At 43.0% G+C, this 14979-nt stretch overlaps 1 protein-coding gene across 4 annotated transcripts; it reads right to left on the bottom strand.

The window, feature by feature from the left end:
- Positions 1-1981: 1981 nt before the first annotated feature.
- Positions 1982-14009, bottom strand: MFAP5 (microfibril associated protein 5). Of its 4 annotated transcripts, XM_082420392.1 has the most exons (10): positions 13742-14002; positions 13194-13253; positions 12185-12220; positions 9016-9060; positions 8217-8249; positions 7751-7786; positions 6157-6183; positions 5333-5420; positions 4634-4707; positions 1982-3350 (listed from the first exon to the last, which is right to left on the bottom strand). In XM_082420392.1, exons 2-10 carry the CDS (start codon positions 13249-13251, stop codon positions 3238-3240), a joined length of 510 nt encoding a protein of 169 aa, XP_082276518.1. In that variant the 5' UTR covers positions 13252-13253; positions 13742-14002; the 3' UTR covers positions 1982-3237. The 4 variants fall into 4 exon arrangements, with proteins under 4 accessions (XP_082276518.1, XP_082276520.1, XP_082276519.1 ...); XM_082420394.1 differs by lacking the exon at positions 9016-9060 and having other exon boundaries at positions 13742-14009; XM_082420393.1 differs by lacking the exon at positions 12185-12220 and having other exon boundaries at positions 13742-14005.
- Between the last annotated feature and the right edge of the window lie 970 nt (positions 14010-14979).

The raw sequence follows: 14979 nt of genomic DNA, 5'->3' as shown, positions 1-14979 counted from the left end.
TGGGATCTTCCCAGACCAGGGATGGAACCCATGTCCCCTGCATTGGCAGGCGGATTCTTAATCACTGCGCCACCAGGGAAGTCCCAAGGATTTCAATTTTTATTGGAGTGTTGTATTTTTAACCTAATCTTTGCCTCCCTGAATTTGACTAAACTCTAAGCACAGTCCTGCCCCACCTCCACTGTGCTGCTGATGTTCATTCTACCCTGTAAGGTTCCAGATGGATCGGTATGGAACTCAGGTCCTCTTCACCACACTTTGCAAATTCCCTTCTCCCAGACAGATTTGTGAATTCCCAGAGCCTCTGGGTTCCCCTGCTCTGATGTCAACCCATCATCCCTCTGCCATCTCCTTATCCCCCTTATCTGGTACTCTTCCAACTTCTGTTTCTTCTCAGATGTCTCTGTTAACTGTGTTACAGCTGCTTCAGTACAGAAGGAAGGTGAACCTTAAGAGACTGCCAGTTGCTTGCACCTCTGACCAGGTGTAAAGTATTTGGCTAAACATCAGCTTTCACCACGAGTGCCCGAGGCAGAGGAGGGAGGAGCTTGTGGCTGGCAACACGTACTGCTTGAGGTCATCAAAAGTGGGGAGACAGCTTGGGGTTTGCACCATCTGAGTCAAATGAATACTTAGAGAAAGTGTGCAAGGAGCTCTTTTAGAGAGTATAGTGCACACTTGAATTTCCAGAACTTCTTCATTCAAGGAGGAAGGAGAATTTTCTTTAATCGGAAGCATGAAATATGGGAAAAGGTTAGGCTCAGAGCAGGATCAACTCAATTTTGGAAGAGAAAATAAGAGTAAAACTTTTTTTTTTTAGGTGAGGTGAGTAGGCAGGTGAGTCTCTTCAAGGTACCAGGAAGGCATTCAGTCACAAGATGCTTAATGGTACTTTTACCCAATCTGTTAATTGCAACATTAAAGATCCATTTTTTAGTTCAAATAACTCTTTTTCATCAAGTTCCTTGTTTAAGAAGGTTGTCATTTGTGTTCACCAGGAAAAAAAAATATTATTACCATAAAGAGTGAAATGTTTTCACATCCTTTTATGGGGAGGATCAAGGAGAGAAAACTAGAACGTCGGGAACTGAAATGGGTCGAGAGTAAAATGCAGCAAGAAGGAGGTGAATGGAATTCTGCAAACGGGGAAGAAAGGACAGAGGGAAAGAACTAGGATCAAAACCAACCCCCCAAAACTGCCCTGGGACTGTTCTTAGAGGAAAGTTATGAGGGAAAATAAGCCTTTGTAAGAATAAGGAAAGAAAGGACGGAAAGTGAGTTAGAAGTGTTGGTTTACATATAGAGAAGAGTACAAAAGGCAGAGGATATCAGAACAGTGAGAAACGGCAAAGCACAGGAATTTGATGATGCAAAAGAAAAGCGAGGGTGAAGCGCAAAACTTCACCCAGTAAGACTAAAGGAGGCAGAAAAGAAATGGAATTTTCTGGAGGACCTAGGAGGGGACCACGTCTGGGGGAGAGTAAAGAAATTTGTAATGTTGGAGAACCAGTGGTCAAGTTGTGGAGGGAAGGAGGAAACAATGGAGAAGAGCAGAACAGAGAAACGTGAGCGATGCTGCTACTCAGCTTTCAAAATGGGATAAAAGCCTAAGTTCAGGCCTTCTTTCTTTTTTTTTTTTTTTTCAATTAATTAATTAACTTATTTATTTTTGACTGTGTTGGGTCTTCGTGCGAGGGCTTTCTCCAGTTGTGGCAAGCGGGGGCCACTCTCCATCGCGGTGTGCGGGCCTCTCACTATCGCGGCCTCTCTTGTTGCGGAGCACAGGCTCCAGACGCACAGGCTCAGTAGTTGTGGCTCACGGGCCTAGTTGCTCCGCGGCATGTGGGATCCTCCCAGACCAGGGCTCGAACCCGTGTCCCCTGCACTGGCAGGCAGATTCTCAACCACTGTGCCACCGGGGAAGCCCCAGGCCTTCTTTCTAAACATAGAAAAAGAAATAACCAGACCAAAGACCACTGTCTTCTGAGAAGGAAATTGGGAACATTTATTTTAAATGTTTAATTTGCAATATACCCAATACTGGGATTGGGGTGCTTTCTGGGGGGAGTGCCACCTCTCGTTCAATAGGCAATCAGAGGGTCAAGTTCATGAAGAGACTCAAATGATTCTTGGAAACTGTGCCTATGAGATGCCTCTACAGTGGCTACAATGTCCATTGACTATGTCTGTCTATATACGAGTACATTTGCTTTGAGAGATTGGGGTAGGGCTTACATGCTTTGCCTGGTTACTGCTAGAGCCAGGATTAGAATGCAGGTTGTCTTAATGTTGTGTTTCTTTTACTCTTTCCTGTAAACCATCAGGTAAACTTTATACTTGTGTGTTAAAGTTCAGGTCTGAATTCCCTTCTTATGCCCCAAATCAGGCTACTCCAGAATCCATTTGCACAATATAATCTCTACAGATTTTGGTAAGTGGTGAGGATGAAAGAAGTACCAACCACTCAAGGAAATTGGGAGCAATGATATTGTTTCACATTAAGTTGTCTAATTAACTTGTGGAGGTGGGCTAACCCCCATACTACCATAAATGAGTGAGTAAATGAGACTTGCTAGCCCTACTTGCCGACTGAACAACTGCATGAAAAATTGAATAGTTTTATACCTGGTGTACTCCTCTCTCTTTAGCCTCGGTCTTGTATAACTCTTGGCTCTGGAGAATTTTCTACGACTACAAAAATTACCATAATTCTTCTCCTAAAAAGGACCTACCAGGCAAATGTTAGGACAGTCCAGCAAAATAATTAATAAAAGTAAAGGGGACTATGTAGGTGAATGGGGGTTAATCTAGGAAACTCTTGAATGAAAAATAAAGTTCCATGGTTAGTTAAGGTAGACAGTGATAACGTCTTCCACCCTAAGATCTATCTCAAACAGATTCAGTAGTTAATTATTATTTTTAATAATTTTATTGAAGTTTATTTTCCCTTGAAATTGTATGCAGAATGTTTGTATCTAAGCCACATGGTATATCTACTAGGTCTATGATATGGGGAAGCAGCAAAACCATGCAATACTACAGACTATTTTAAGTACTGAAAAATGAGATAAATGGATGAAAAATCAAGAAGTAAGGACAAAAGCTAGACATTGCGATGGGATTGGTTTAAGAAATACTCATGTCTATGGGTTGGCTGACAATGGTTGGACAAGAAGTTCCCTCTTAGAGCATTCTCTCCCTCCCACGCACACATTCTTTCTTTCCTCTTCCTTGACATCACAGACCACTGGGTCTCTGCAAGTTCACATCATCACAGGGAGGAAGGCGGAAATAGCTGGAGCGACGGAGTCGCCTTGGGGGTAGACCAGCCATCTGACGGCACAGTTCATCTAGAAGAAAAGCAGAGCATAATGGGATGAGGATGCAGGAAGACGGCAAGGCCTCGTGTCTTAAGGAAAGGGAAGACTGCAGGGTGGTGTAGTGAAAAGGTTGAAGAGAAATAGATCAGGGTTAGAACCCCAGCTCTGCCACTTACTGGTTATTTACTCCCTACCAGAAAGTTTAACTTTTCTGAACCTCACTATCCCTTTCTGTAAAACAAGCATTAAAATACCCACCTCAACAAGGTAGTTGTCAGTATGAAAATGAAAAAATGGATACAAAGGTACCTAGCACACTGGTGGTCGGTAAATTTTAGTTTCCTTTATACATCTTGCTCCCAATTCTTCTAATCGTGGACTTATTAAACAGCAAAAATATGAGGTCCAGTCATTCAATATATATTTAAATGTTTACTATGTGCAAATGGCTAACTTTAGCAAGTCCCCTGAGACACTTGAAGGTGCCTAGAGTCCCAAATACTCATCCTCAATGTCAAGGTGCTTCCCTTGCAGGTGGCTTGCATAGAGCCAATTGGGGGCAAGCAGCAAGTTTCCTTCTGCGAAGTTAAGTACAGCTCTTACTCAGGGGCTCCGTGCAAGGCGGGCTGCTGAGTCAGAGTGGTTTTCGTGTGTGGTGCCTTTGCCGACCACAGCCATCGTTTGGGGCTGGCCAGGGGCAAGGTGAGAAATATCTTTTTTCCCACCATGCACAGTCTATAACCACACACTCTGGACCCTTGTAAAATCTTTCTACCTTCCTCTACCTCTGACATTTCACAATAAGCAAGGTAAATGGTTGTTGGAATTGGTGGACTGTTTAAAAGGTAGCCGGTGTCTAGGAGTCCAGTTGATTTTTCACATATCCAAATGCTACTGCCTCCAAATTAGTGGCTTTCCCCGGCGCCCCCCACCCCAGAGTTATGAACGTGGCTGCAGACTAGTAGAGACTGTTATTTTTAATGGCTGACTTGGCCTTCCATCTAGAACTCTGGTGAATGATCTTCAAAGCAACCAGAGCATCTGAAATTTCTATCTATATATAAGAGAAGTTAGGGGTTACTGTCTAGTTGGAAAGAGATCTGGGGAGGGGTGCTTTTCTTAGGGCTATGTATATAGTAAGCATACTGCTTTCCTTAGATTGTTTATTTGGGGTAAGTTGGTGGAACAGGGGCTATTGTAAGTCAGGGAGTAGCCTAAAGCCCTCCTGCAAAGCCAGACCTTGGATCTGTTAGCATCTTGCGCCTCGTTATCACTCTCATTACTGTCCCTCCCCACTAAAAAGCCAGTCTTACCTTTCATGACTTCATGCTCTTTACAGACAAGACGGGAGCAGACCTCATTGTTGATGATGTACATACGCCGTAAACTGCCACCAGTGCAAATGTCACGGTGCAGGAAGGAGATAGAAAAAGCATTGAGAGGGAGAACTAGCCTAGACCTGTGATGCCTCTTCAACTCCTGTATTTCCCACTCTTCCCTATCTGTCCTCCCCTTATCTGGATTTCCTGAAGTCTTTCAGACTTCTTCCTCCCGCTCCCCGTCCCACCCCACCTCCCCAAGTAGTGTAGGAGATGGAATGGGATCAATCACTCTTCTCGGTGACACTTTGCTCACTCCACCTAGACTCAAGCGTCATACTCCTCCCCACTATTCCCTACTATTTTCTACCTTCACACTTGGATGTTTAGCTCCAGCCTTTTTCAGTGAGGTGGTAAATTTGATAGACTGGAGTTTCCCTCATGATGATCCTACCTCCAGCCCCCACCCTCATTTGCCTTCTAGCGTCTACACTTGTTAGTCAAACTGTTATCTGTGTGCCTCAATCCATACTCCACGTTCTCATTCACACCTTTAGGAATAGCTAAGAGGGTTATGCTAAAAAACGTCTGCCCCTCCAAAGACTGAAATTCCACAGTGGATGCTCATTAAATAATTCCTGACATGAAAGCACTATCATGGATGATGCTCTCTAGGTGTTCTGGGGCCTTTACCTGGTAAAGCATAATTGATGGATGCATTGCTTCACTGGCCGATGCACAGAGTAGAGTCTTGTGCAGGCAAATTTCTCATCCCGGCACTCTGAAGAGGCCCAACATAAAAAACACGGGGAGGCATAACAAACAGGCATGAACAAAGGGTTAAGGGGATGGAGGAGGGGAGATAGAGTTGGGGAAAACCTACAAAGTAATCTGTACAGAGGATCACTGTAAGTTGGGGCATGTTCTTCCTGTCACCAAAACAAAGCAATAATAGAAGTTGGCTAAAAAATGAAATTTAGGTGCTTCCCTACCTGGAAGGAAAGTGGGTTAAAATAGTCCCTGAGGTCTCTTCTAGGAAAAAATCCTTCTAGGGTTATACAGGTGGTAACATGAAATATCAAATGCTAGCAGTCCCATTCTGAAGAATTTGAATTCTAAGGTGGGTCACTATTTCTCTGTTCTGGTGCTTTTCAACCCTATCTGCACATCAGAATTATCAGTACATTAGAGAAAGCATGACATCTGCAGTAATATGGAGTCCTTGCAGTCACTTCCCAACCCACTAACCAACAGATAGTGTCCAAAGGTAGTTTAGGGAGAGGACTGGTCTGGGACCATGCAACAGTGGTCCCATCTTTTTCCCGTGACTTTTAGAACAGGAGCTCGTAAAACAGTGGGGTGGGGTGGGAGGATAATGAAGAGTACTACAAATACGCTTTGAGAAAGAATTGGAAATAAACTAGAAGATGTATCAAGTATCCTCCCAAGAACAAGGACAAGGAATTCTCAGGAAGGAAAAAAAAGCTTAAAAAAAGACATGCAAAAGACAATCATACCTGTGGTGGTATTTTTATCGGGCGAGGCTAGAAGGCAAAAATTTTATTCAGTTATTACTGCTTCTAGAAGTCACTGCCCTGTAACTGTCATGGTGCCTTACTTGAGACCCACGTGGGGCACCCATAAATAGATGAATTAATAACTCTTTTTTAACAACTTCTAAAAGAAAACCCATAATGGGGTGTTTTGATCCACAAAATTGAAGAGATTTAACATGATTTTAAATGAGTTTTGTCTTTCTCCTTTCTCTCCTAGAGAGTTGAGAAACTCATTGTATTGAGAATATCTTTGTTTCTATCAAGAGGCAAATTTAGTAGAAACACAAGGCAACGAGCCATGCTCAGAAGAGCGTCATCCGAGAGCTAAGGGGAGAAAAGATTATTATCCTGCTGTGGAAGCTCTAGATACATCATCATGGGTTCTTGGATAAAAGTTATTTGGTAAAGAATAGCAAGGGTCATAGTCATATCCAGCCCTAACCTAGGGGCAAGTTAAATACCAGCGAAGTTTGTAAAATGGAGAATAAGTCAAGGAGTAAGATGAGTCTTGAGGAAATAGACTAACCACGGGAGTTATCTGTAAAAATGTCTTTGGAAGCGTTGCTTATAGGATACCATAGGAAGAATGCTATATCTATCCCATGGTTTCAATTACAGGTTTATATGTTGAGAATTCTCAAAATTATATGTCTAGCCCAGATCTTTCTCCTAATAAGCTCAAGACCTACAAATCCAACCGCCATTTTGTGGAAGAGTTCATGGATTTTTTTTAAAAAAGATCCTTCCATATCTCAAACTGCCTTATCTTTCCCCTTCACCAATTCACATTGGTGCCACCATCCACCCAATAGCTACCGTCTGCCTAATAGAAAACTGGACATCATCTCAACAGTCCCTACTCACTGACAGCTCATTTCTCTCCCTTACCTCTAATGTAGTTCAGGCCATCATATTTTATTGGGACTAGGCAAAAGCATTCTCGCTGGCTTTCCAGTTCAAGAATCTGCTTAGGACCTTCCTTTGCATGCACTATTCTCTGATTGGTTTTCATTTCCATTCTAAGCCTTTGCCCATATTGTTTTCTTTACCTAAAAGCTCTTCCCCTTTCTATTCACTTGTCTTTCAAGAATCAACCTAGTCAATATGCCTTCCATAAAAGCCTTTCCTAACTCCCAACACAAAGTATAGTCAAGGACTCTTTGAGTCTTCCACAGCTTCTTTTGCTTATCCTGATTATAGCATTTGTAAAACTGAATAAGGTTATCCATTCCTTTGTCTATCTTGTCTACTAGATAAAAGATATCTAGAAGAAAATCAGTTTTGTTCACCCTTGTCTTGCCTTTACCCATCCAGTCTCAGAAACTTGGAGAGAAAAATCAAGTCTTGGTATTTTGTGTATCAAACCCCTTGCGCAGTTCTTGCTTGTTAGGGGATCAAAAATGTCTTTAATTTAAATTATACTGTTGGACAAATGTGCTACATAAAATGGTAGCCCTAATTAGGATCCTTCACCAGCCATACTGCCTTCTGTCATGGGGGATAGGGAAAGACCAGAACGGGCCTGGTGGCCCTGGGATCCCAGATCTGAACTTACCCAGGTCATCTGTGGGAGGCTTGATATCGGCCAGAACTGAAAAGGCACAAAACAGCGGTGTGAGGAGGGTTTCGAATTGGCAAAGGGGAAGGCAGAAGGTAAGAGGGAAGAATATAGATAACAGGACAAAGTCAAGACTATGGCTGGGTTTGTGTATTATGTCCAAGGGAATAAAGTTAATTGAAAATAATTAAATATTTTTTGAATATTATTTGGCCTGTTGACATTATACTAATTTTTGGAAGACCTTAATTCATGCTTTTTTAAGCTATTGATCCACTTTGCTTCCTCTTTTTAGAGGACTAGGAGGATTCTTTCCTTTTATCCCATCGTCACTGAACAACATCCCTTTCCCTGTGATAAAAATACACGATTAATTCAAGAGCTGGAATAAATAATTGTGAATATTAACAAGAATCATGCCATCTTTAAGGAGATGAAACATACCTGTAGGAGTGAAACCTACCTGTTTCATCTGTAGCAGGATCATTCACCAGATCTGCAAAGATACAACATAGGGAATGAAAAATGCAAGTTGGAAAAGTAGCAAAGAGGAGCAGGATGAAAGGATGATGATCTAAAAGGAGGCAAGATTGAAGTGAAAGAATGTGGACTCTTCGGGAAAATATAAGGGAGCGATAAAAAGATGGGGCATGTTTAAGCCCTCGGTGGCATCTAAGATAGACAACAGAGCTCTGAACCTCAGCAAGTCCCCTACACACAAATGAGTTCCGTTCCAAGAGCACGTTCGTAAGTCCAATTTGTTTGTAAGTCCAACAAAGTTAGCTTAGGTACCCAACTAACACAATCGGCTATGTGGTGCTGTACTGTAATAGGTTTATAATACTTTTCACACGAATAATACATAAAAAACAAACACAAAAAATAAACATTTTTAATCTTACAGTACAGTACCTTGAAAAGTACAGTAGTACCAGCTACATCACTGCTGCTTTTACGCTTGCTTCTGGACATCCTGGGCTTGAAATAAAGATACTGTACTACCGTACTCTATACAGTACCGTACAGTAAAGTACACAAAAGCACATCCACCTGTAGAGGATGCACACACGTGACAATGTACGCCAGACATGAGAACTAACTTAGGTGACTGGACATGAGAATGTTCAAATCTTTGAAAGTTCGCAGCTTGAAGGTTTGTATGTAGGGGAACTGTTCTAGTCTTCCTTTACGGAAGGATGTACAGACCTCAACCCTTCTATCCCCAGTTTGAAAGCAAAGAAATAAACAAAAGAGTATCCTACTAGGATCTTCTGTGAATGTCTCTGGAGTCACTGGAGTCACATCATCTGCATAAAAACAATCGGGAAACATTTTCTGAGCATTCTCTGTCCCCCACCCCTACCCTTGCACTCCCAGTAAGTGAAATTGACAAGCACAGTAGACTCATAGTAAGATCCCGAAGTGTTTTTCTTTCTTTGCTTCCCAGCCTAAGTCCTTTCCCCCTGTAACCCAAACAAATGTCACACTTTCCTACTTCCATGAATATACCTGTACAGTTCTAACCCTAGTGAGTCCTTCTCCCTGTGTGCTCCTTATTTAGAGGAATTAATGAACTACATGGCCATTAGACAGTCCACCACAGGCACACCCTTTCTCGGTTAGACTTTGGTTAAGCGTTGGACTGCAAGAATGACTTCTTCATCCTAGCATATAATAACAAATACAGCTAACTTGGGATTACTATGTACTTGCTTTTACAGATGGTAAAACTCAGGACCAGGAGAATAAATAACTCACACAAGGTCATAGAGCTTGTTAATAATTATAATGGATTGATGACCTCTTTGCGATACTTATTTAAAATGAAAATTGTTTCTCTCAAACAGGGTGATTTTTAAAAACTTTTTATTTTATATTGGAGTATAGTTGATTAACAATGTTGTGATAGTTTCAGGTGTACAGTAAAGTTATTCACTTACACATATACATGTATCTATTCTTTTTCAAACTCTTTTCCCATTTAGGTTATTTAATACTGAGCAGAGTTCCCTGTATACAGTATACAGTCCCTGTTGGTTATCCATTTTAAATGTAGCAGTGTGTACACGTCAATCCCAAACTCCCTAACTATCCCTTCCCCCCTGGTAACCATAAGTTCGTTCTGTCTGAATCTGTTTCAAACAGACTGTGATCTTGATATTCATAATTTGGATGTAATTGAATATCAGTCTGATGATAGGCTTTCCACAAAAGAGTGTTCACAAAAGTAACATTGGTAGTTTTCTGATGCTCAGTGATAAGTGAGATAAAGAGAGGGGAGAGGAAATGCCTTGTTGTTGGTCCTTGGAAAGTAAATGCCAGAGGGGAAGAAATAAAAATGGTCCAGGTCTTAAGGTGGAAGCTATTTGGATAAACTAAGAAAACTGTACCTGAAACTGTAACTAACAGCAATTCCTGAAACAAATAGTCTCTGCTTTAAAAAGCAACATAACAAAGCAGTGTGAAGAACTAAATGTTTGTTAAACATCCCACCTGTAATTAACCTTCATTGTAAATGGCTTATAGTCATAATCTGTTTTACCCACTAGAGGTCAGCAAAATCACAGTTTGCCCTGAGGTCCGCTGACAAATGTCAGATTTAAAATCTGGTGAGAATAGCATTTTTATAAAGCATGTCAGAGTTACTGATCCTTGCGCTAGAAGCAATACACAAAACGTTTTGAAGGAATTTCCCCTGCTTATTCCTTACCTCATCCTTTTAAAAAAAATTCTGGATAGAAGGTCATCAGATCTGACAACAGCTTCATCTTTAACACTCAGTATAAGCTTTTGTCTTCCGGAACAAATTTTGATAAAAGGAATTCAAGTCTGCTCTAGTCCCACAGGATATTTGAAAAGCCACTGACCTGAACCATTCCAGAGGCTGTAAGAAGGGAGTGGATTCTCCCCGGGGTACAGCCCTATCCTGCCCTGTTTCCCATTCTCTCCAGCTACATTCCAGTCCAACCACGCACAGAAACAGAGGGAGCAGTGCACAAGCAAAGGGTTTGAGAGTATCCTGGCTGTCTCCTCAGAATTTCAGGCAGAGTACTAGTTTTCCATATATTCCTCAGTTTACCCACCTTTTCCATGAGCTACCACCATCTGAATGCTTTATTAAGGATTCGTGAGTGTTCCCTGAAGGAACATTTTCATCATCTCTTGTACTATCTCTGCATCACAAATCATAAAATAGGACTGGACCTTAACCAGCCCAAAGAAAGGAATTTGGATTTTTAGTTTTGCTACTGCTGACTATGACCTAGGTGCAGAAACGTAGGGATTCAGACCTCCATAGCCACAACAGAGAAAAAAAAAAAGCTTTTCTATATTTTAGCTTCTCTACCAGGATGCACAGTAAGGAATGATATTGTGCCTCAGTATACACAAAGAAAAGTGAAACAAGTTTAATAAGATAATACTTTACTCTGGTAATGTACTTGCAGTGTACTCTATTTTTATTTTAGTCTATCCTAACTCATTAAAAGCCCCAGTTGTGACCCACTCATTTGGTTTCTGACCCATTAACAGGTTGCATACTGCAGTGCTCTCAGGGGTTGGGAAAAGCAAGAGAACTTACGTTAGATACCTGGAGGCAGCCTGGGAATGTTGATTAGAGTATCCTTCATCAAGCTGAAGGAAGTGGCCCTTTGGAAGCCAGAACTTTTGGGTTCTGTCTGATTGTGCCACAGTTGCTCTGGTGCTGGGAAGACTTCTTATGTCTGCATTTTAGTTTCTCCACTATTACATGGTTAGGAAAATGTTTTCTGTTAGGATCTGTGGGCATTTTCCAAGGGAGTGGAAATGAGATGGACATAGAGAAGGTTTGGGGAAAGTTATTTCAGTAGTTCAAAAGAGAACAAGAGGGGCTTCCCTGGTGGCGCAGTGGTTGAGAATCTGCCTGCCAATGCAGGGGACACGGGTTCGAGCCCTGGTCTGGGAAGATCCCACATGCCGCGGAGCGACTAGGCCTGTGAGCCACAGTTGCTGAGTCTGCGCATCTGGAGCCTGTGCTCCGCAACAAGAGAGGCCGCGATAGTGAGAGGCCCGCGCACCGCGATGAAGAGTGGCCTCCACTCGCCGCAACTAGAGAAAGCCCTCGCACAGAAACGAAGACCCAACACAGCCAAAAATAAATAAATAAAATTTAAAAAAAAAGAGAGAACAAGAATGTTTTATGAATGGGCTCTTGGTTCCCCGACGAGGGATCGAACCCGTGCCTCCTGCAGTGGAAGCTTATAGTCCTAACCACTGGACCACCAGGCAGTTACCAGGATAATAGGATTGTTGAACTAGTGAATTAGAGCCTATTATTTCCCACACCTTGGCAATGCATCTCTGTGTGGTATTACAAATTCTTGAACTCTAACCCTTCAGCTACATTGTCCTAATAAGAACCTCATCAGAGCCCAGTTCCAAGGGTTCACCTACCTCCTCTTTGGCTGCTGACCCCTAGGGGTGTCCAGTCTGTATCAAAGGAAGGAGAAAATGTATGTGAATGAGTCCAGCTCTATACCCCGTAAAGCTTGTATAAGATGAACCAGAAAATGATGGGAAAATTGTACTTTATCTTCCAGTGTTTTATTTCTGTTATAGCTCAGTATAAAAGTACTCAGACCATTAGTGCTACACACAGACATGGGAACCCTCAAAGAGAGCAGATTCCTGAGAACAAAGGCGAGCTCTGCTATGCCCTGACTCAGGAGGCCCTCTTGCCCTCAGGCCAGCCAGAAGGGGTAGGGCCCTGATCCACACACAAGGCCAGCAGACTTTCTGATGTCCCATCCTTCTGTCCCCACAGCCAAACCCTCTTAACTGCACTACTGAACAAGGCCAAAAATTATCATCTCACAGTCTGCATTTGGCCGAATGAGAAAAAAAAAAAAAGAGTAGGATTTTTTGAAAGCCAAGGTTCACTTTCTGTGGTCAATCTTCTAGTTCGATTCTTTGAAATCTGTGAAGATCATTTTTCATTTGTGTATAGATGTGGCAACATATTTTCTGTGTGCATGTGAATCAGCTTGTGTGTAGGCTGGTACTAGTGTTTCTTAGGTGTATATATTCCCACTGTTTTCCTTCACGGTTTAAACTTGAGTTTCTTGTGAGGTGGTCCTTATATGTTTGTGTATGCATTTGTATATATCAGCTTCTTTATCCTTTGGTTTTTTGTTGTTTTTTTTTTTCTTCACTGCCCGGCTTGCGGGATCTTAGTTCCCCCGACCAGGGATTGAACCCACGGCAGTGAAAAGTGACGAGTCCTAACCACTGGACCACCAGGGAACTCGCTGTGTTCTTCTCTTTAATGACAATTCTAGAGCTCAATAGCAAGCATCTCTCCTCCTACTCCCCTTCAGCCTCATTCCATCCACCCTCTAACATACACCTCCACCCACATCTGAGGAGCTGACATTTTAGGGAGAAAAAAAAGGTAGGGACTCACCAGAGGGAATGATGAGTGCAGTGAGAAACAGCACCACTTTGGGTCCCAAAAGCAGCATATCTGACAGGTGGGTGGGGAGAGTAGAGATTTCAGTTCCAGGCAAGGATATCTGTAGGATCTCTGTCTCTGCATCTTCCCAGGAACTTTCCTAGTGCCCCGTAAGTCTCAGACCCTTCCTCTCTTTCACTCAACATTTCTCCTTCAAATTCTATTCTTTGATCATCTGCCATTATTCTCTCTCCTTTTTTTCTACCAAGTCAGAGGAAATTTTATCCTCTAAATGGTTCACGACGGCCCCCACCCTGTGGCCTCTTTCAACCCTAGTGTCTAATCTTCTGTTTTGAAATCTGTGGCTTTTTAATATCATCTGCTCATCTTGGTGTCTCCTCATTGGGATTCCATGGATAATTGGGATGTCTGTTCAGTTCTAAGTCAGTGGCATTCCCCCTTGCCCTCTTCCAGCCTTTCAAAACACACACAGACACACACACACACACACATTCCCTACCCCTGTCTATTTAGAGTTTTAGACAATCAAAACAACTCACTGTTTATGGTTCTCTGCTCTTTCCACCGAGTCCTTTGGTTGTTGAATGTGTCTCTCTCCTTCTCACTCTGTTCCACTTTGGCTGGAGAGTAAGATGAACAGGGCCACTCCCTGGAAAGGACTTCAAATTTGGCCTACTCTGAAACAATGAGATGAGGGAGAGCGAGGAAGAAAGAGAGAGAGAGGGAGGGAGGGAGAAAGCCGGGCTCGAGAAGTCTGATGCTGTGCTACAATATGAGGCTGGGAGGAGAAGGGGGATGGGGCTTCGCAGCCACTCACACCCTCATTCCAAAGGTTATGACCACATTGATGCTGCTCCCTTGAAGGGTTGGCTGGCGCTCATATATGCCTTTCTTCCGTGCGCCACGTTCTGGCCCCAGCCTCCCTTTCTCTTTGGGTTCCTTCTTACCTAAAGAGCAGCTCCCCGGCCCCCTCACCGGTCACGCGCCCAGAATCTATTTTTCTGGCTATCTTCCATATTGGAATCATTCCTCTAGCCCCCTTTCTCACTTTTGTTTTTTTTTTAATAACAATCTTTTATTTATTTATTTATTTATTTATTTATTTATTTTTGGGTGTGTTGGGTCTTCGTTTCTGTGCAAGGGCTTTCTCTAGTTGCGGCAAGCGGGGGCCACTCTTCATCGCGGTGCACGGGCCTCTTCACTGTCGCGGCCTCTCTTGTTGCGGAGCACAGGCTCCAGACACACAGGCTCAGTAGTTGTGGCTCACGGGCCCAGTTGCTCCGCGGCATGTGGGATCTTCCCAGACCAGGGCTCGAACCCGTGTCCCCTGCATTTGCAGGCAGATTCTCAACCACTGCGCCACCAGGGAAGCCCCTCTCACTTTTGTCCTTTTAGAATTCCACACTAAAAAATTTCTTTGTATCCTTTTGTTTATTTTTTTAATTTATTTAAAAATTTTTTTGGCTGCATTGGGTCTTAACTGTTGTGCACGGGCTTTCTCTAGTTGTGGCGAGCGGGGGCTACTCTTCATTGTGGTGCGCGGGCTTCTCACTGTGGTGGCTTTGCTTGTTGCGGAGCACAGGCTCTAGGTGCGCGGGCTCAGTAGTTGTGGCTCACGGGCTCAGTAGTTGTGGCTCGCGGGCTCAGTAGTTGTGGCTCGTGGGCTTAGCTGCTCTGCGGCACATGGGATCTTCCTGGACCAGGGCTTGAACCCATGTCCCCTGCATTGGCAGGCGGATTCTTAACCACTGTGCCACCAGAGAAGCCCCTCTTTGTA

This window comes from Balaenoptera physalus (assembly GCF_965194825.1).
Source record: "Balaenoptera physalus genome assembly, chromosome: 13".
In the NCBI taxonomy this organism is placed as follows: Eukaryota; Metazoa; Chordata; class Mammalia; order Artiodactyla; family Balaenopteridae; genus Balaenoptera; species Balaenoptera physalus.
This window is presented reverse-complemented; position numbering and strand designations above follow the sequence as displayed.